Raw genomic sequence first — 22,357 nt, 5'->3', positions numbered from 1 at the left:
AAACACAAGTTGTCCATTAAAGATATCACACGTTTTAAAGATTTCTTCTCCAAATCACCTAATTGCACCCCCAGAGGCACAAGCTGACTGTCCCCCACAGAATCTCACAGTGAACACGCGCTGTGCGGGGAGACTGAGATTCCTTCACAGCCGTGATGGTCTTGGTGATGAGCTCCAGGCAGCACAGCACACGGGCATGCCTGCCGCTTCCCACGCTGAGCAGCTAGCCTCTGGGGTCAGGAGCAGGCTGCGAATCAGGGTAGGAAACGGCTCTCCGGCAGCAGGAGGAGGCCCTGTATGAGGAAGTTCCAGGGATGGAGCCTGCACCCCCGCCATGTGTCCTGACCGGGAATCGAACCGTGACCTCCTGGTTCATAGGTTGACGCTCAACCACTGAGCCGCACGGGCCAGGCAAGCATTTTAATTGTGTAGAAGGGATATATAAATCCATGCCCAATAAAAATAAAAATAAAAGGACCTTATTTTTTTAAAGTTTCTTTCTGGAACATGTCTAAAAAAAAAAACACAAGTAAAAAGGGAGGATAAATGATTTCAGCCAAAACGAGAAAAATAGGCTCGCCTGCTAAGAATGGCTGTGAAACCTCCGTCCTGAGAGACCAGCAAGAACGGGTCTGCTTTGCTCTTTGTCCTCAGAGTGGAATCTGCTGCTGGCTCCCTTAGCTACATTGTTGGTTTATTTGATGTCTCATTATGAGCTTTCTACCTCTCTGCAATATTTGATATGGGATTAAAGCATTCCATTATCAGGTTCTGATAATACATTTGTCCAATGTGTGTATGATACTTCTTACTTTGGAAATAAGCCACACGAGTAACTATTTGCTGCTTGGTTAATATGGGCTTTTTAAATACCTTAACATGGGCTTTGTTAATTAAGTTAATTTATGCGGAAGCATCATTTATCTAGTTTAACTAAATTTGGTTTTTATACCCATTTAAGTACCCAAATTCAGGTGAGAATTAACAGGTTAATTTTACGTCTTGTCTGTTACTCGCCCTTCGATGCTCCATCACTTTCATAGGATGTGCTTTTCCCAATGCCGCCTCCGTGGTATTGTCTGCCTCTTCCGGAGGGTTGTCATGAGTAAGTGAATAAATTATAAAGGAAACCCAGCATCGACAGACACCAACCATCACTCTGCTCTCGCTGCTGGGACGCCTGAGGTCAACGGCGGCCTGCCCACGGGGCAGAGCGCGGCGCTGCCCTGCCCGCCTGGCGGTCCCTGCCCCACACAGCGCTGCCCTGCCCGCCTGGCGGTCCCTGCCCCACACAGAGCTGCCCTGCCCGCCTGGCGGTCCCTGCCCCACACAGAGCTGCCCTGCCCGCCTGGTGGTCCCTGCCCCACACAGCGCTGCCCTGCCCGCCTGGCGGTCCCTGTCCCACACAGAGCTGCCCTGCCCGCCTGGCGGTCCCTGCCCCACACAGAACTGCCCTGCCCGCCTGGCGGTCCCTGCCCCACACAGCGCTGCCCTGCCCGCCTGGCGGTCCCTGCCCCACACAGAACTGCCCTGTCTGCCTGGCGGTCCCTGCCCCACACAGCGCTGCCCTGCCTGCCTGGCGGTCCCTGCCCCACACAGAACTGCCCTGCCCGCCTGGCGGTGCCTGCCCCACACAGAACTGCCCTGCCCGCCTGGCGGTGCCTGCCCCACACAGCGCTGCCCTGCCCGCCTGGCGGTCCCTGCCCCACACAGCGCTGCCCTGCCCGCCTGGCGGTGCCTGCCCCACACAGAACTGCCCTGCCCGCCTGGCGGTCCCTGCCCCACACAGCGCTGCCCTGCCTGCCTGGCGGTCCCTGCCCCACACAGAACTGCCCTGCCCGCCTGGCGGTCCCTGCCCCACACAGCGCTGCCCTGCCCGCCTGGCTGTCCCTGCCCCACACAGAACTGCCCTGCCCGCCTGGCGGTCCCTGCCCCACACAGAACTGCCCTGCCCGCCTGGCGGTCCCTGCCCCACACAGCGCTGCCCTGCCCGCCTGGCGGTCCCTGCCCCACACAGAGCTGCCCTGCCCGCCTGGCGGTCCCTGCCCCACACAGCGCTGCCCTGCCCGCCTGGCGGTCCCTGCCCCACACAGAGCTGCCCTGCCTGCCTGGCGGTCCCTGCCCCACACAGAACTGCCCTGCCCGCCTGGCGGTCCCTGCCCCACACAGCGCTGCCCTGCCCGCCTGGCGGTGCCTGCCCCACACAGAACTGCCCTGCCCGCCTGGCGGTCCCTGCCCCACACAGAACTGCCCTGCCCGCCTGGCGGTCCCTGCCCCACACAGAACTGCCCTGCCTGCCTGGTGGTCCCTGCCCCACACAGAACTGCCCTGCCCGCCTGGCGGTGCCTGCCCCACACAGCGCTGCCCTGCCTGCCTGGCGGTCCCTGCCCCACACAGAGCTGCCCTGCCCGCCTGGTGGTCCCTGCCCCACACAGCGCTGCCCTGCCCGCCTGGTGGTCCCTGCCCCACACAGAACTGCCCTGCCCGCCTGGTGGTCCCTGCCCCACACAGAACTGCCCTGCCCGCCTGGTGGTCCCTGCCCCACACAGAACTGCCCTGCCCGCCTGGTGGTCCCTGCCCCACACAGAACTGCCCTGCCCGCCTGGCGGTGCCTGCCCCACACAGAACTGCCCTGCCCGCCTGGCGGTCCCTGCCCCACACAGAACTGCCCTGCCCGCCTGGCGGTGCCTGCCCCACACAGAACTGCCCTGCCCGCCTGGCGGTCCCTGCCCCACACAGAACTGCCCTGCCCGCCTGGCGGTGCCTGCCCCACACAGAACTGCCCTGCCCGCCTGGCAGTCCCTGCCCCACACAGAACTGCCCTGCCCGCCTGGCGGTCCCTGCCCCACACAGCGCTGCCCTGCCTGCCTGGTGGTCCCTGCCCCACACAGAACTGCCCTGCCCGCCTGGCGGTGCCTGCCCCACACAGCGCTGCCCTGCCCGCCTGGCGGTGCCTGCCCCACACAGCGCTGCCCTGCCTGCCTGGCGGTCCCTGCCCCACACAGAACTGCCCTGCCCGCCTGGCGGTGCCTGCCCCACACAGCGCTGCCCTGCCCGCCTGGCGGTGCCTGCCCCACACAGCGCTGCCCTGCCTGCCTGGCGGTCCCTGCCCCACACAGAACTGCCCTGCCCGCCTGGCGGTCCCTGCCCCACACAGAACTGCCCTGCCTGCCTGGCGGTCCCTGCCCCACACAGAACTGCCCTGCCCGCCTGGCGGTGCCTGCCCCACACAGAACTGCCCTGCCCGCCTGGCGGTCCCTGCCCCACACAGAACTGCCCTGCCCGCCTGGCGGTGCCTGCCCCACACAGAACTGCCCTGCCCGCCTGGCAGTCCCTGCCCCACACAGAACTGCCCTGCCCGCCTGGCGGTCCCTGCCCCACACAGCGCTGCCCTGCCCGCCTGGCGGTCCCTGCCCCACACAGCGCTGCCCTGCCCGCCTGGCGGTCCCTGCCCCACACAGCGCTGCCCTGCCCGCCTGGCGGTCCCTGCCCCACACAGCGCTGCCCTGCCCGCCTGGCGGTCCCTGCCCCGGCGTCCGGGCCTTCGGGAACAGGCCGGGAGCTGAGGGCAGAGCCGCCGCTGCCCTGTGGTGTGTGCGTGATCGCTGAGCAACTGAGCCGGTTACTTCGGGGCAGTTTTCGCTGTCGGCTCTTTTTTTTATTTCATGGATCTTCTATGTGTTTATCTAGGCTGTTTGAGACCTGACCTCAAACTTTTAAGCTTCAGTTTTTCTAGCTTTTAGATGTAAATTAAACCGGCAGTGGGAGGCCTCTCCTTTGACCTATGTTCACAGTGAAACAGCTTCCCCGTGTTTATGTCAATTAAGACAAAGGCATGACATCGCCCTCCCAACGCAAAGCGTGGCCGAGCGAGGTCACCTGCCTTCCCCGCGGGGTACGCGCTGCAGCCCCTGAGCATCTGCCCCGCACGCACTGCACTTCATTCTGCGAGTGGAAAGACACTCAGTGTGCGGTCATGTCTAGGCATTGCCTGGGAACTTGGGGTGACGGCCATTTCCACTGAATCCTGTGCCCCTCCCACTGGGATGAGACGGAAGCCGAGGCCGCAGTTCCCAAGGTAACCGGAACGCTGAGGACACCACCCAGAGAAGCGGCCTCTCCACGTAGCGGGACTCCCACTTCCAGGCGACAGGCGGTCACGGCCCGTGAGGGAGGCCACGGCCACATGAAACCACTTCCCTCCGGAGGGTGAGGTCTGACCTTGGCGTTCGATTTTAGGCTCCTTGAAGGTGAGAAAGAGGGGGTGGTATGTGTTTGTAAAATGCTCAATTAATTCCTTTAGTTGAATCTTTATTTCCCAACTAATGGAAGAGGGACCACAACCCTACTGAAGTAGAACTAATCCCCTCCCTCCCTCCCTCCCTCTCTCCCTTCCTCCCTTCCTTCCTTCCTGCCTCCCTCCCTCCCTCTTCCTCCCTTCCTCCCTTCCTTCCTCCCTCCCTTTCTCTCTCCCTCCCTCCCTCCCTCCCTCCCTCCCTTTCCTTCCTCCCTCCCTCCCTTCCTTCCTTCCTTCCTTCTTCCTCTCTCCCTTCCTCCCTTCCTTCCTCCCTTCCTTCCTCCCTACCTTCCTTCCTTTCTCTCTCCCTCCCTCCCTCCCTCCCTCCCTTTCCTTCCTTCCTCCCTCCCTCCCTTCCTCCCTTCCTTCCTCCCTTCCTTCCTCCCTCCCTCCCTTTCTCTTCCTCCCTCCCTTCCTTCCTTTCCTTCCTTCCTTCCTTCCTTCCTTCCCTCCCTCCCTCCCTCCTTCCTACCTCCCCTCCTTTCCTCCCTTCTTACCTCCCTCCCACTCCCTTCCTCCCTTCTTTCACTCAGTTAAATTTCTGTTGCACTTCTAATGCTTAAGGTACATATACTAAGCACCATGATAAACAGAAGTAATTCAAAGGTTAACGTGACCCAGCCTCGATCCCTACGGGGCCCACTGCCTTCTGGAAGAAACAGCTATAAACAAAAATTAACAAAGCCCGTGAAATAGAAGCATCTGTAATCGGTAAGCAAGAAGCCTCACTGAGCTCATGTATTTATGTTTGGATGGTGCTTTGTGCTTTAGGAAAGGGTTCCAAACCCTTCAAAAGCACTTTCTTTGTAGATAGTGTTAGGATGAAAAATACATTTATAGAAATGAAACTATGCAAATAAAGCTTACCTTTCTTCCTCTGCCTGTAAAGAGAAGAGAACAGATGTTATTTTATGCAGAAATAGTTTCTTTAAATCTCCCAGACATTTCTTTGATAATAGGTAATGGTTTTTCCCTATCACTAGTGAGCAGAACTCAAAAGTTGTTTGGGATCAGTGTATCCATAAGAGGCAAAATCATGCATCCCTTTAGAGAATTCTGACATTTTGAAAAATATTCTTCACATCATTTATATAGCATTTAAAGCTCACCAAATTACCAGAGGGCCGATCGCATCCCAGCCATCCCCACCCCCACCCCCCTTGGAACCCCACCCGTGCACAAATTTGTGCACCGGGCCTCTAGTTAAAATTATAATTAAATATTTTAGACAATATTCTCTGCTTTTGTTTTTTTATATTTTTTTGAGTAGGCTATTCATTCATATGAGTAACAAGCCCAAATATATTAAAGGTGTACAATTATAAGTAAAACCCCCTTCCCTCCTGTCCCCCTCCCCTGATTTCCCACATTTCACCCACAACAGGAGGGCACTATTCTTAATTGTCCTATTATCAGTATTCCTAACCAGGAATATAATAGAGCATTCCGTTTGTTAAAGTCATCATTTGAATTAGGAGGGTTCTACAGTTTTCTTCAGATAGATCTCGAACATTCTGTGTTAAATTTATCCTTAGCCCCTCGATAGATACTCCCTGTTGCTATTATAAATGAAGTTTTTTATTCTCATTATTTATACTATGATGTAATCACATATGGTAAACCTATTAATTTGTTTATTTCACATTGCCCTCTTACTAAAATCTTTTAATTTCGTAGTGTGTGTGTGTGTGTGTGTGTGTGTGTGTTGTTGTTGTTGGTTTTTACTCCATTCTCTTCGGTTTTATAAGCACATGATTTTATTTTCTGCAAATAAATCGTTTTACTTCCTCTTTCTAATTTCTAAATCTCTTAATTTTTTTTTCCTCTCTAGTTGCTTGCTCAGGTACATTCAATAATGTAGAATTGCCGCTATGATCATGAATATCCAAGTTTTACCTCTAAGTTTGGAAAGAATGCTCCTATCGGTAAACATTCTTTTCCATTGGTTTTCCAAGATTCTTTCTTTTTCCTTTAAGTTTAATAATTTTACTAAGATAAGTCTCTAAATTGATTCTTCTGGGTCAACTTTTTGGGACACTTGGTTTCCCTTTGCAATATAAAGTTTAATGTTACTTCAGAAGTTTTCTTGTATTATACTATCATCTGTGTTTGTTTCTCCACTGCATTCGTTTCTTCATTGGGTTCTTCTTCAGGGATATCCTTGACCTGTCTCGTGTATCAATTATTTCCTCTCAAATCCTTTCCGTTTTTTTCTCTTCTCATCACTATTTTCTATGTCCCTTCGTGCATTTTCTGCAGCCTCACATCTCCTTGTGCTCCCTACTATTTCACCTTCATTTCTCGATTATGATTTTGGTTTTCCCTCTACTTCAGTGGTTCTCAACCTTCCTAACGCCGCGACCCTTTAATACAGTTCCTCACGTGGTGGTGACCCCCAACCATAAAATTATTTTCGTTGCTACTTCATAACTGTCATTTTGCTACTGTTATGAATCGTGACCCACAGGTTGAGAACCGCTGCTGTAGAGCCTAAGACCCTCGAAAAACACAGATATTTACATTACGATTCATAACAGTAGCAAAATGACAGTTATGAAGTAGCAACGAAAATAATTTTATGGTTGGGGGTCACCACAACGTGAGGAGCTGTATTAAAGGGTCGTGGCGTTAGGAAGGTTGAGAACCACTGCTCTACTTCCTTCCTCATTACATGTTTTTGTATTTCTAATTACGGCCTTCTTTCTCAGAGGCAGTTACTTTATTCAGTTTTATTTAGTTTATGATGAAATGTTTGGTCAAATGATTTACCAGATTTGTGCTGACATATGTAGCTGAATGTACCTGTTCTTGATCATGTAAATTTAGTTAAAATCCCCCACACTTCTCTCTCGTTGTATCTTTGTATCAATGCTATTGCCAGGTTTTTTTGGAGGTGGTTCTTGTTTTGTTGATATTCACCTGGGAATGAGCTGAGTTTCCCTAAACCAGCTGTTCGCAGGAGGTTGTGCATTTTTCTGTTTTTTGATATTTGCCATCATTGCCCAAAGTACTACTCACTTATCCCCACCGACTGGATTTTACTTCATTCCTTGGGGTTTCTTTGGAGAATGTACCTGCTTCAGGCAGCCCTTAAGTATCTTGCTTTAATTCTTTCCATTCTGCCTTCCTTATTACTTTCCCAAAATTTGAGTTTGGATACTTATTCAAGGCACGCTGTTACTGGAATGCGATCCAAGAGGAGACCTGATCAATTACTGCCCAGCGTTCCCACACACACACCGTTGAAAGCTTCATTGTATTGGCTGTGATTTGCAATGGTCTTTGGGGTAAAATAAAACCGTGGCCCTGTCTTGGCCGTGATGCATCCGAGTCTCCATTCATGACCCGTGAAACGACGACCTAGAACTGTAACCTCAACCTCACCTGCTCATTAAAGCACATACATGTAAACTTGTTTCTCTCATATGTGTTTCTTTAACACATGTTCTCATACATGTAGCCTATGCTAAACACATGCACTTCTCTCAAGAGTTTTAAAACGAGCAGTTTACACCCCTTTCTCCAGGATAGACATTCATTCTCTTTGCTTTCTTGGCCAGTGCTAAAAACATTCCGAGCTCATGTTCTAGAAGGTTCTGTGGCACTCGGTTACTTTAGGAATCATCCTTCCACTCCCAAGGGCACAGTTGGCACCAGGGAAGGTAACTTTTCTTCCCTATTTTCTCTCAGCACATTAACCAATTTCCTAAAACATCAACCAGTGCCTTCGCGGCACCCCGCACGGATAGGTAACCGTGGCCTCTAAAGAGGTTCAGGGATTCTCCACTGAGACAGCCACTCCAACCTCAGCCAACCCCTGGCTTTTACAAAGACAGAGCCTCACTAAGAAAGCGGGTGAGCAAAGTCCTGGGCCCCGAAGACCACTGGAGAGTGGCTGCACCGGTCCCCGGAGCTGCGAATCCGGCCGCCACCATCCCGGGGAGCCCACCGTCCCGGGGAGCCCACCGTCCCGGGGAGCCCGCCGTCCCGGGGAGCCCGCCGTCCCGGGGAGCCCGCCGTCCCGGGAGCCCGCCGTCCCGGGGAGCCCGCCGTCCCGGGGAGCCCGCCGTCCCGGGGAGCCCGCCGTCCCGGGGAGCCCACCGTCCCGGGAGCCCGCCATCCCGGGGAGCCCGCCGTCCCGGGGAGCCCGCCATCCCGGGGAGCCCGCCGTCCCGGGGAGCCCGCCGTCCCGGGAGCCCGCCGTCCCGGGGAGCCCGCCGTCCCGGGGAGCCCACCATCCCGGGGGCCCACCGTCCCGGGAGCCCACCATCCCGGGGAGCCCACCATCCCAGGGAGCCCACCGTCCCGGGGAGCCCACCATCCCAGGGAGCCCACCGTCCCGGGGAGCCCACCGTCCCGGGGAGCCCGCCGTCCCGGGAGCCCGCCGTCCCGGGGAGCCCGCCGTCCCGGGGAGCCCGCCGTCCCGGGAGCCCGCCGTCCCGGGGAGCCCGCCGTCCCGGGGAGCCCACCGTCCCGGGGGCCCGGCCGGCCCGGGGAGCCCACCGTCCCGGGGAGCCCACCATCCCGGGGGCCCGGCCGGCCCTCTCGCCCAGCGCTCACCGAAGCCGGTGCCGCCCCCGGAGCTGTGCGGGCAGACGGGGCAGCACTCCCCGGCGGGCGTGATGGGGTCGGCGCACTCCAGCACCTCCTGGCACTGGATCTTGTCGCAGAGGATGGCGCCGTTGTCGCAGACGCAGATCTGGCAGGGCGCGGGCTTCCAGATGTCCCGGTTCAGGTACATCTGGCCGTTCTGCGTGCAGGCGATCTCCTCGCCGTAGCCTTCTGGAAGGAGAGAGAAGGTCAGGAACGGCCGGAAGCTCGGGAGCCGGGCAGAGGGGAGAAGAGGAGGGGGCCTGTGGCTTCTGAAGAACCTGGGTGAGCAGTGACCCCCCAAGTGTGCAAAGCGCAGGGGCACGCCCTTCCTTAGTGTTTCCATCGACAACGGGCGCTCACGGCGAGATGACACAGCCCTGCATCCGCTGGGGCAGCAGTGACGCGATCAGGAGAGAAGCTGAACCCTCCCAAAGGCTTCATGTGTGTGTTTTTTAAATATATTTTATTGACTTTTTACAGAGAGGAAGGGAGAGGGACAGAGAGTTAGAAACATCGATGAGAGAGAAACATCTGATCAGCTGCCTCCTGCACGCCCCCTACTGGGGATGTGCCCACAACCAAGGTACATGCCCTTGACCGGAACCAACCCTGGGACCCTTCAGTCCCCAGGCCGACGCTCTATCCACTGAGCCAAACCAGTTAGGGCAAGGCTTCATTTTTGAAGGTATAAATGACAAAACATGGGAAGAGTGATAAGGAGGAATAAAAAAAAACACTGGAAAAAGGTGGGGGGGAGTAGTAGCTCCATGGGGAATACATAATGTTCATGTTCAGGCGACCCCTTTGTGACTTTCAGCTCCCTAGAAACTCCAGCTTAGCGAATTCCACAACAATAGAAGGCACCGTGTGTTCTTGTACCGAGAAGACAAACCTTTTCTTAAGTGTATGGGTTGCCCGGCCGCCGTGGCTCAGTGGTTGAGCATCAACCTGTGAACCAGGAGGTCATGGTTCAAGTCCCAGTCAGGACACATGCCTGGGATGCAGGCTCCATCCCCAGTGTGGGGTGTGCAGGAGGCAGCCTATCAATGACTCTCTCTCATCATTGATCTCTCTCTCTCTCTCTCTCTCTCTCTCTCTCTCTCTCTCTCTCTCTCTCTCTTCTCTCTTCCTCTCTAAAATAAATTTTAAAAATACATATTTTTAAAAAATTATATGGGTTTATAAGGTAAAACAAGAATAACAGTGTCCCCTTTTATGGAATACATGTACCTTAGACATCCTGAACGGAAGGGGCTCACTAAACTGAAACGGAAAAGCAAAGCTTCCACAGGCAGTGCAGCCATTATCTTCGCACCAAAATTAATCAGGAAAAGCCGTGACCAAAACAATACGGCAGCCTATTGCCTACTGCCTGCCCAATGCTTCCTACATTTGGGTAAAAATTTAATGCGGATTTGGAAAATATATATATACATGCACAGTAATAGCACTTGTATTATTCATCTACTACAAAATAAGCACATGCATCACATCCTTAACCTTGTGTTTTTTAAAAGCAAACTACAGTATTTTAAAACATAAAGCAGGTCATATTGTCCTCGCTTAATTCCTTCAGGAGCTTCCCACCAGCTGAAATGCAAACTCCCTTCTGCAGCGGCCCCTCCGAGCCTCCGCCCCCCTGACCCCTGTCCTGGCGTGGCCTTTCCCTCCCTGGTCTCGGTCCCCTGTCACTGTTAGGGTTTGCCTCGCTGCCCCTCCCCCACAATTCTTCTCTGATGACCTCACAGAAGTGGACTTCCTTTACCCGACTGACGTGCTTCGCAGAACTCTTTAAAGAACCCATTTATTCATCTATCCATTCATTCGTTTTTATTGTGTGCAAGGCAATCACCAGGTGCTAAAATGTGAACAGGCATGGCCCCTCAAAAAATGTATCATGATTAGTATTGGTGTCCTTATTGTTGTCTATTTCCTCATCTCCTCCCCTAGACAGCATGGAGATAAGGGTTAGTGTGTCTTGTTCACTGTTATTTCTAAAGACTGACACCACTCTTCGCAGAAAGCTAACACCCAACCAACAGTTGTTCCGCGAATGGGTGTAAATGAATGAATGAATGAATCTAGATCATGGTTCACTAACTTAATTGCACCAGCATTAACTTCGCACTTTACAAAAATAAAACCAAAAACGTAAAAATGCATTTGAAATTAGTTTACGAGAGGAATGATCGTTTGTCAAGAAGTATATACTCAAATGCTAATACAGAACTCAGAGGGCAGGGATTCCGGCTGGAATGAAGACGTTAACCCAGCTGCCCATCTCCCGGGCTCAGCAAGTCCTGGGCAGCTTCCTCTCGCCGCTCTCCGGGACCGGCTCACATGCGGTCTTTCACCGCAGATACTGCCCAACGGACGTGGCTCTCCGAGGACGGCGCCACCCCGGTTTCCCTGCTGGTCCGCAGAGCAGAGCTCCATCTGTCCTCCCTCAGCGGAGCTCTAGCGGATAACCCACAGCCCGCCAGGGAGCAGCCGGCCTCCATCCACCACGCGCTCTGCGCAGTGCTGCCCGGCACGCTGGCCCAGGAGGAGAGCAGGATCTCCTGCTTTCACATGCTTTTGGCTGCACCATCTTGAAAAAAAAATAAACAGAAATGTGTACATCGAATGAGCAGAACTACTTTTAGATGGAAAACCACTTTGAAGCTATGTCGGTCCACGACGAACATTTCAACAGAACACAACCTACGTGAAAACAGACTTGCACCCATATTCATGAAACGACTCCATTAAGTAAGTAAATCATATGACTTGGTTCACTACGCTTTACTGCCGAGAAAGAAATACCCCATCACAAACACGAAACGCCGTGGCTGAAAGGGAGACATGCGGTCAGCTCAGTCGGCGTGCCTCTCCTTCCCACAGCCCGAGGGACACAGCGCTCACGTGTGTTCGCTGAGGAGTGAGTGTGCTGGTACTGCACATGCAAACACTGAAAGTACATGTGTTCTGTTCCCAACAATCCATCTTATTGTGATGTAGATTTCAATCGCATCGATGAAACCATCAGACACGTGGAAACAGAGACTCTGAACAATAAGCAAAATGACGTGCAATAACAGTGACCATGAAGTGTCCCTGGAAGTGGGACAGACTCTTGGGGGCGAGTTGTCCTGTTCAGCTCCGTCTGAGTTGCGTCGGAATAAAAACACTTGTGCCCTGGGGAGTATTGTGCTGAGTGACACCAGCCGGTCAGAGAAAGACAAGTATCCCACGACCTCCCTCAGATGCGGGATCTAATGAACCAAAGAAACTGAGGACCAAAAACAGACCCAGAGACATGGCAGCGTGAACAGACTGCTGACCCTCAGAGGGAAGGCAGGGGAGGGCGGGTGGGAAGAGACCAACCAATGACCTTGTGTGCAGATATGCATCACCCGTGGACACAGGCAATGGGGAGGGGAGGGCCTGGGGTGAACAGGGGCGGGCTGGGAGAGGGCAATGGGGGGAAAAGAAGGACCTATGTAACACGGTCAACAATGAAGATTAAAAATGATAAAGAAGAGCACACGCGCACACTCACACACATGCACGCACACATGCACAGACGTGCTGACTGATAACGAGTCAGCTTCTTCCTGGGAGGGTAAGAGAGCATGACCTCAATCAAGGGGCAGAGAAGGGCCGCTGCAGCCTCTCTGAGTGGCCATGTAAGAATTAGTGTCACCCCCTGAGTCCTCACTGGGCCTCTTCCGCGGAGGATTTATAATTAAACCAAGATGATGTGGAAAGGGAGCTGGCTGCTGTGATGGCAAGGAGACGAAAAACCACAAGCGCTGCGAGCCCGCCTTCCCTCCCCCGCACCAGGGTCTGTGCACATCACAGAGGCTGAGGCTCCGTGAATGACAGGCGCGGACGGAGAGCCGGGAGGGAGCACGGGGCCAGTGCCCGCTGGGAGCACGGCAGGGAGCACGGCAGGGAGCACCTGGGGAACGGCCGCCGGTTTTCCACACGGATGTTTATTTAAATGGAAGAACCGGACATAGAAAGCAGTTTGCAGGCAGGTGCCATGACGTAACCATGTCATGAACGACAACAAGAAAAAGAACTAAACACGACCTGCTGAGAGCCAGCACTGCCGTCCGGGTCCGCCGCACAAACCACAGAGCAGCCCAGGCTGACGTTCCCGGAGCTACGGCCTAGAACTTAAACAATGACTGGTCTTAAAGGACGTGGGCAGACAAGTACGTTTTATAACCCCGAAAAAGAATTCTAAAACCTCGATATTGTAACACTTGTACTTTTTCTATTTATGTGTCTTTATCCTGAAATTGAGGAGGGCTGGTACATATCCGATAGTACTGCCACTATTTTGTAAAGATAAAACTGTTATCTCCAAGCTGCAGGATCCTTTTATCCTGACCACACGTCCTGACAGATTGGACGGACCGGTGGTGAGGTCACTGCCAGAGGCGGCTTGGCACGGGCATGGTAGACGTATCTCATCAGACCGCATTTCACCTGCGGGAACCCGGTTGCCCTGTGCGTCTCAGACATCCTCAGAGATCTGTCTCCTCAGCGGGCTTCTGTGCTTTTAAATTTAGTTATAAGAATTCAACTCTTAATCACTCGGTGGCAGACCCCATCTACCATCTCATTATAATACATAATGAGAGACCCGGTCGCCAGGCCTGCTGTTTGACCACCGTGGGCCGTGCCACGGGTAACATTTTCTATGTAATTACTAGAGGCCCGGTGCATGAAATTCGTGCAAGGGGCTCGGCCCTCGTAGCCGAGACAGCTTGCCTCGGCCCTCGCAGACCAGGCTCCGTCCAGAAGGTCGTCCGGAAGGACGTCCGGTTTAATTAGCCTATCAGTATGTATCATTATAGATACTCGGGCCATGGCCAGATCGGAGCCTGCCTGTCGGAGGGATGTGACCCTATCTGCGAATTGGATTGGGGGCTGCCGAGGGCGTTGAAAAGCACATGCTGGTGCCATCTCAGTCCCGAAGCCCTTGTGGGAGTTCCCAGACAGGAGAGGAAGCTCTTCCTTGAAGAAATGCACGCTCATGTGTCACAAACACGGCAACCCTCTGTGCAGGCCAGGGAGGCCGATCGCTTTCCTCCCCTGGCAGGGCCTCCTGGGAGCCAGACGTGCCCTCATGTGCGTGGCCCGCACCCAGGCACCTAATCAGCCTCGGTGAGAGCACTGGCTGTGCGGATGAGCGGTGGGTGAGCGAAGGAGGAAGGCGCTAGCTCGCTGGTGTGCCTGTTAGAGTCTCTCCCCTCTTTCCTTAGACTGCCCGTGGGCGATGTGCACCGAGGCCGCCTGTTTCGAATGAATGGAAAACGGGTCACTTGGCAGCTCTCACAGGTGTGCCCCTCGTGTCTGGACCGCTGTGCCCAGGAAGGAAAAAGATGTGTCAGCCCCAGCGGCTCAGGCCCGAGAACAATTTTCGGAAAGCTGCACAGCCCTTCGGCCTCCCTGACCCGCTGGCCTGGGCCCTCCTGGGGTTGAAGGTCCGAGCTCACACCCTGAGCACCTGCCTGGCTGTGCAGCCCTGGTGGGCGGGAATCAGGCACAGACAGCGGGGCCTGGTGAAGGGGGCAGACGAGGCTTTAGGGACCAGGAGGCAGCGACAGAGCAGCCGCGGGGCCCTCTGGACCGACCACCGACGCTGCCTCTCCCAATGCCCAGCCCAGACGCGGACTCGGCCCCAGAGAACCCTCCGGAACCTCCCTGCCTTGCTTACCCTCCCGCAGAGGGAGAGGCAGCGAGATGAGCGTGTTCCGTTCTTCCTTCGGACCCTTCTGAGAGAGCGCCCATAACCCCACGGTCATCACTTCTCTTTCCGTTCTGACCCCGGACTTCCAACAGCTCAGACACACGCGCAGCCCCAAGAAGAGCGAGTGGGGTGTTTCCCGCCTTCGCCTCCGGGCCTGATGCGCTTGTGTGAAGGGGCGGGCGGTGAACAGGGCGGGACCGTGGGCTCCTGCATCGCTGGGCCTCCATCCGCCTACAGACGTGCGCTCTCCGGCGAGCCCGCCCATCGCCTTGTAGGAAGGCCATTCAGATTCTTAATTTTGGTGTCTCCCTCCGCTCTGGCATGAACAGCATGAAGCTTGTCATGACTATCGGAGCTGAATTAAACTGCTATCACTCAAAGGACGGTCCTAGTTTATATGCTAAACAGAGTAACAATTAACTTTGAAAACATCTCGTGAAATCTGAGTGAGAAGAAGACAGCTCACACACAGCAAACGCAGGGCACACACGTAATAGGAGATCCAACTGTCTGCAGAGCTTCTCCCGTGCACTCAGCCAACGGTCTCAATCCAGAGGCAAAGGCGTGTCCGTTAACCAGTAAAACTGCTGTTTTCACTTGACTTCAAATGGACAAAATAAAAAGGGAAATCTCTCATATGAGGGACTCAAGTTTCTTCCCAGGTATCACCGGGAAATCTAACCGGTCGCGGCCAAAACGTGACACTGGAATTACATGCCGTGCCCAGGCCACCCGTCCACAACCTTGTCTGGAAAACCAGGTGTCAGGCGGCTGATGCATCTGACACAGATTCCCTCCAAAAACACGACCAAAGTACTGAATCGCTGCAAAAACACCACCAGGAGAGCGGGCCTGCCCGGTACTGAATACTCTAGAAATTTCAATAGCAACTTCGCAGAACGCCCGACTTCTAATGTTCATCTTCGGTGGCTAAATCAAGTACCTGTGCTATGCCCATGTGTCTGCCTAAATGCACAAACCGTTCTGAGTGTTTTGGATGAAGTCTGTTCACTTAATCTCTCTCTAGAATCACACTGCTTGGAATAAAGAGGAGAACAAAATATCCACCTAGCTGTATCTCTTTCAAATGGGTAGGAAGGCATTTTTAGAATCAATTTAACTTGTATATTATGATTTCTTTGTAGTTGCAATTTGCTTTCTTTTTCTCTCTTTCCTGACACAAAAGAAAAACCAGGCCTCTGGAGAAAATACAGACATCGTAGTCTGATCCTGCTCATTCATCCTTTATAAACTTACTAGAGGCCCAGTGCATGAAAATTCATGCACTCGGGGGGAGGGGAGCGGGGGGAGGTCCCTCAGCCTGGCCTGCACCCTCTCACATCCAGGATGATCAGGGGATGGCACTGCCCCCATCATCCCGCAGCTACTGCCTCCTCCAGCCTCCCTCTGCGGGAGGCGACCAGGTGGCCCGGCCAATCAGGGGGTGGTGTTGGCCAGCGCAGCCTCACACACCCCCCATCACCGTCCCCTCCCTCTGCCCACTGGCACACGCCTTGGCTGGCCTGGCGCTGCCTGCTCGCTGGCCCCGCCCCCTGCCGATTTGCATATTACCCTTTTATTATATAGGATCCTTTGCTCACTGCCCTTGTCCTGACCAAGTTGTAGTCATTTTTTCCATGAACCTTTCTCTGACCACCTCACAAAAAATTTGAAAATTACCACATACACATACACACACATACCCCCATGTCACTCTCAATCATACATACACACATCCATGTCACTCTCAATCATACATACACACATCCATGTCACTCTCAATCATACATACACACACCATATCACTCTCAATCATACATACACACACCATGTCACTCTCAATCATACATACACACACCATATCACTCTCAATCATACATACACACATCCATGTCACTCTCACTCACCCAGCCCCTGTTCTTCTTTCCTTTTAGTGTAGTATTTATCACTTTCAAACCTGCTATATTATTGTATTTTGTGTTTATTGTTTATCTCCCCATAATAGAATTATACCATCACGAGGACAGATCTCATTTATTCTGGCTTATTCATCGATATATCCTGACATCTTAGAACAGTGTCAAGATCACAGTAGATGCTCAACACGTATCTGTTGAATTAACTTGTTCAGAATTAGCTGTTGGTGTGCGTAGCTCTGGAAGGCGCCGTTGTGTCTAAGACCCTATCGTACACAAAGGAGCCGAGAGCACCCAGGAAGAGCGATGGTCACACTGAGTGTGAAATCATGTGCTTTGTGTGGAGTGTCAGTTTCACATTTGGCCACGAGCGTGTAGATTTCCCAGTGATGCCTGGAAAGAGGCTGTAGTCTCTACTATGAGAGATTCTCCTTTTTATTTCTTCCATATTAAGGTAAAACAGCAGTTCTACTCGCTAGCTGACAAGCCTTGGCCGATGGGTTGAGAACTGTGTGATGGCTGCATTGAAGAGACTCACCCCCTTGTAGACAGTCTACTAATCTCATGTTGTTTGTATGTTCCACTGAAATACCGTGTGAGGCTATTACGTCATTTTTGGAAAAGGCCCATGTTTGGCTGCTATTCAAATGTGGGCCATATCGACAAGGATTGAAACTTCCTGGCATTGCGTTCCCACAATGTGTTAATGTCACTTATTTCAGATATTGTATCCTGAAAAGAACATATATTTTTACAACTAAAATGAGTTATTGCTACATTATAAGAGAACATTCAGCATCGGATATTCAGATGGGTATAAAATTAAATATTTACTATGATAAAACATTTTTAGAATCAATTCAACTCTGTATCTTATGATTTCTTTTCAACTACATTTTGCTATCTTTTGCTATCTTTCTTGATACAGAAGAATATTTAAGCCTCTAGAGAAAATACAGACATTATAGTCAGTTTGATCCTTCTAATTCATTCTTTCCTTTTTTTTTTTTTAACTGATAAGGGAGCAGAAGGAGATGAAGAGAGACAGAGAAACATCAACGTGAGAGTGAAAATGAAACATCGATCAGGTGCCTCCTCCTGCATCCCCTCCTTGGGATGGGGGATGGCGCCCGCAACCCCCAGTCAGGGGAACTGAACCAGTGACCTTTAGGTGCACCTTATGATGGCCAACTAGGGCTAATTCATTCTTTATCGACTTACTAGAGGCCCGGTGCACGAATTCATGCACAGTGGGGTCCAGGCGGCCAGCCCCGATTGGGCCGATCAGCCGGGCCGGCTGGGGGGAGAGGCTGTGGGAGGTTGGCCAGCCCTGGCTCCTGGTCGAACTCCCAGTCAGGGGACAATTTGCATATTAGCCTTTTATTATATAGGATTCTTCATTCACTGCCCTTGTCCTGACCAAACTGGAATTTCTCTTGCAATGAACTAAACATTCCACAGTTCTCAATGGTTTTCTTTCTTATCACCATTTCACTACCAAAGGTTCTACAATACGTTGACATGTTCACGGCGGCCTGAAGGGCTGCACTGTCCCCTGGAGCTCACGCCTGGAGGCAGGCGGGCTCTAGACTTCCGCCGTAATTTCTTAATTTACCCACCTGGGTAGATTTGGATACTTGAACCCATAATCCCCAATTTTGTCCTGACTACCAGGTTTTATTAATGTCTATTTGTCTATCATAAGGGTGATTTCACTGAAGAACAGAAATGAAAATAGATCTCGCCCTCTTTTTCTGGTATTCTCTACCAAATCACTTTCAGAGCAGGTAACAGACTCCTTAAAATAAGACTAAAGCCTTTATTTCAGAAATGAAATCCTTCTCTTCATCTGTCTTCATGTTCAGCTTACTTCTGTAATAATGACTAATACTAATACATTAATGACTGTATAGAAGCCACCTTATCCTTGTGGTTTTAAGCCTCAATACATTTTGAATCTCAACACCAGAAAAATGCCACAGGAATATTCACAAAGAGAAAGGACCTGCTGCCTTACTGGGAAGTTGTGTGAATAACCTTCTAGATGCACAGCAAAGCTATTCACTGGGAGATTTTTGTGCTTGTAGGGGGAACAATAGACAAGAAAGCAAAGATAGAAGCAGGTGGGGAGGGGGAGGGGAGAGGGGAGGAGGCAGGGAAGACCAACAGCCAAAACAATCATTTGTTCTCTCAAACACCTTTACTACATCCAGAAGGAATATCTGCGAGTTTATTTAGCAAGATACAGAACTAAACTAGAGATATTTCATTATTTTATGGTTGAGCACGAAAAATACAAAAAAAATGGAATCTAAGATTTTGACCTGAAAATTCTTGTGCTTCTGAGAAGTTTCCTTAATAAGTAAACAAAAAGAAACCAAATTAAAATACTGTTTTATGTAGAGGAAATGTGAACATGGAAAGTTTTACAGGAATTTCAAAAGCTTTAAATTATTAATAACTAGTGGCCCTGTGCACGGATTCATGCACATTGAAAGGAAATACATTAGAAGGTGGCCGGCGGGGTGGGACTGGGCGAGACAGGCCAGACACGCCCTGGAGCCAACCTCCCGTGGTCCCTCCCCGGCCGGCTGCACCTGGGGCGGCGCCAGGCTCAAAGGGCGCCTGCGGAGTGAGCGGGTCCCTCCGGCAGGTGGGGTCCCTGGGGCTGGCCTGCGGGGATTGGACCGAAACCGGCTCTCCGACATCCCCTGAGGGGTCCGGAGTGCGAGAGGGCACTCTGCAAAGCTGCCGTCGTACAGGGTGTGGAGCGCAAACGCACGTGTGCAGTAACCAGATTCCAGCCAACAGTGCCCCAGCTACAACATAACCCACGGCCGAAGGTGGAATCACGTGACCCCGCGAGGAATCGGGCTCGCTTCTCTCTGGTTCAGGGGTGCGTACCTGAGAACCGCCACTGCCAAGCCACTGCAGCTCGGCAGCTCCTGTGTTGAGCATCTGCCCCCTGGTGGTCAGTGCGCGTCATACCTACAGGCCGGTCAGCCGGTCCCTTAGCCTTTTATATATATAGCTTGTTCAATATTATTCTTTTGAGTTTTACTGGAAGTCTGGATTTTATCATTACTATTTAATTTATATTTTAATGTCTTAAAACAGGATTTCTATAAAGAAAATATCTATAAAGGGAAAGAAACTTTTATTATTTTCTTAAAATATCTGTAGGAAGGTTTGAAATTTTCAAAATGTTTAAATTATCAGCTCAGTCTCAAATAGGTGTGAAACACTTATTTTTGTGCTGAACCCAAGGTTAGCAGGTGTTGAGATCAGAGGAGAAAATTTTCGAACATCTGCTGACCTGTGGAGTGTAAAACTTGGATTAGACAAAAAGACAGATTAATAGGTCGCTTGCTTTAGTAAAAGAAAAGTGTGACTCCGTTTCTCTACTTAATATATAGAAAAAGATAAAATACCAGCCTTAACTTTTAGGCAGCACAACATATTCTAGGATATCACAAATAAATTTGCCTTAAATTGCTGCTGAAAGTAATCCAAAGAAATTAGTCAATCTGGCAAAAGGAATGGAGGCCGTATTTAATCCATTTAGTCAATATTTATTTATAGGGCAAATTTCCCTGAGTACTTGTCTAGCGCAAGAGCATACTTTGGATCACGAAATGAGACGTCTGGAGTCCAGCTTCCTTGCCAAAAACAATCAAAATATACAGAAGTTGCAACAGATAATGAAACGTTCTTGTAGGAGAAAAAGTAAGTTTGCACATATGTGCAGTTCACTGTGGAAAATCTGCATGCACACTGAAATTTTATAAACCCAATTCCATTTTCTCGTGGACTATATGAGTGTGGAGCCCTTTTGAATTATTGGTCGTCAGCCGGGCAAGCTCCCTCTGTGTTCTGAGAGGTCTTTGCCTAATACTATTTATTTTAATTTACTAGAACTAATTCTCAGGAACATAAACTTGAGGATTTTTTAGAATCCCAAACAAAAACAACCTTCAATCATTGCAAGAAAAAAGGTCATGTTTATAAAAACAGACTGCAGTAAGCTACACGTGAAAGAAACACAGAATTCCGAAGGCCTGAAGTCAAGGGAAGACTGGTCACCTACTGGCCTGTCCCGCAGCGACCTCTGTGGTAACAGAGTGCGTTTCAAACTCCAGGGCAGTCTGGCTGCAGAGAGGTGCGCGAGGGGACACCCCACATTGCGCCATCCCAGTCCCCACGGCCCAGCGGCCCTGCAGCCAAGGCCGCGGATTCCAGATCCCCGTGCTGGTTTGAGGCTGGCTTCCTTGAATGATTTTGTCTTCCAATATATCTTTATCAAGAATTATTCCAAATTATAAAGTAATTTGAGGCAAACATCAAGATAACGTAAGGCATGTCCTGGCTGGTTGGTTGGAGCCTGCAACGTCCAGTGCGCCGAAGGGTCTCGGGGCTGATCCCTGGTCAGGGCACACTCGGGAGGCGACCGATCGATGCTTCTCTCTCCCTCAACCTCTGTCTCTCTCTCTCTCTCTAAAAGAATCAAGAAAAACATATCCTGGGGTGGGGATTTAAAAAAATAACATACTGTATGCTTTTTCATAATATTGTTTATTTATTTAACAACTTTTTATTATCCATCTGTCACTTTTCCACGCACTGGGAATACGCAGGTAAGGTAATGAAAGAAACCCCACCCTTCAGAAGCTCACAGATGCCCGGCCGGTGTGGCTCAGTGGTTGAGTGTCAACCTATGAACCAGGAGGTCACGGTTCGATTCCCGATTGAGGTACCTGCCTGGGTTGTGGGCTCCATCCCCAGAGGGAGGCACACAGGAGGCAGCCAATCAATGATTCTCTCTCATCATTGATGTCTCTCTCCCTCTTCCTTCCTCTCTGAAGGAAGAAAATAAAAATATAAAAATAAATTTAAAAAGAGGACGGTCTTTCAATACGTGTTACAAGAAGCTGGCTCTTAAAAAAGAAGAAGAAGAAGAAGAAGCAGCTTCCAGACTAGCGAGAGAATCAGTCCAGCGGCAGACACGCAGGCCGGTCTGTCCGGTAGGGAGCCAGCGGCAGCCGGGCTGTGGTGGGCACACTGAAGAAAGGAGTTGGCTTGGGCTGGAGAAGTTTATGTAAGAGAAGTCAACAGAGTTCTGTAATTCAAGTTCTGCAATTTCCTTATTTATTTTTCTTTCATTTAATACTTTTTTAGGTGTGTTGTTTTAGGTGAAAAACTAAAATCCAAAGTGGCTTCTTCCAAGAACTCCCTTCCCAGCTGCTTAACGCGGCCGCTCCTGGCCCTGCCGGCCGCTGGCAGCGGCTCCCTCCCTCGGCCAGCTGGCAGGGGCCCTCGCCTGTGGCTTCTATTTTCCCCTCTGTCATTGCTTCTCCGCCCGAGGATCAGACAGCGGCGCTCTTGTTTCTGACCCTCCCGGTGCCTCCGCAGCAGGGGCCTTCGAGGGGGCGGGCGCAGAAGCCAGGGCGCTGGGCACGGCAGCCGGGGAGGAACCAGCTGCCCCGGTGACTGCGTCTGGCAGCGCTGGCATGAATTAAAAGTGAGTTTTTCCAGACCCAATTCCACAGCCACTTGGAAATTCAGCAAAACCAAATTTAAATTCCATTTTTCAAATTTAGATGCAGAATTCCGGATTGTACTGCCTTGACATTTTAGGATTCAAAAATAGTTGGATGGTATAATGTCTACTGTGAAGGGCGACGAGGATGGCCAGGCCTGCGAGCTTAAAGGGAGAAAACTGTGTGCATTGAGGTGTCCAACGCCCGTGCTGGGAGTTCGCGTCTGTCATACTTAGTAAGCCCTTCAGACCCACTGTCACATGCCCTA

At 51.5% G+C, this 22,357-nt stretch overlaps 1 protein-coding gene and 1 long non-coding RNA gene across 2 annotated transcripts in view; one reads left to right on the top strand and one right to left on the bottom strand.

Annotated features, from left to right (window-relative positions):
* Positions 1-22,357, bottom strand: part of COL5A2 (collagen type V alpha 2 chain) — a 141,803-nt gene that overhangs the window by 68,038 nt on the left and 51,408 nt on the right. The window contains exons 2-3 of the mRNA XM_054723343.1: positions 8,858-9,079; positions 5,165-5,178 (exon numbers count right to left, since the gene is read on the bottom strand). Coding sequence (XP_054579318.1) covers positions 5,165-5,178; positions 8,858-9,079 — 236 coding nt within the window. The remainder of the gene's footprint in view (positions 1-5,164; positions 5,179-8,857; positions 9,080-22,357) is intronic.
* Positions 7,898-10,765, top strand: LOC129150734 (uncharacterized). The gene is made up of 3 exons (XR_008557483.1): positions 7,898-8,152; positions 9,058-9,172; positions 10,467-10,765. It is a non-coding gene; the product is annotated as an uncharacterized LOC129150734 (long non-coding RNA).

The sequence above is a fragment of the Eptesicus fuscus genome, chromosome 11, assembly GCF_027574615.1.
Source record: "Eptesicus fuscus isolate TK198812 chromosome 11, DD_ASM_mEF_20220401, whole genome shotgun sequence".
Taxonomy (NCBI): Eukaryota; Metazoa; Chordata; class Mammalia; order Chiroptera; family Vespertilionidae; genus Eptesicus; species Eptesicus fuscus.
This window is presented reverse-complemented; position numbering and strand designations above follow the sequence as displayed.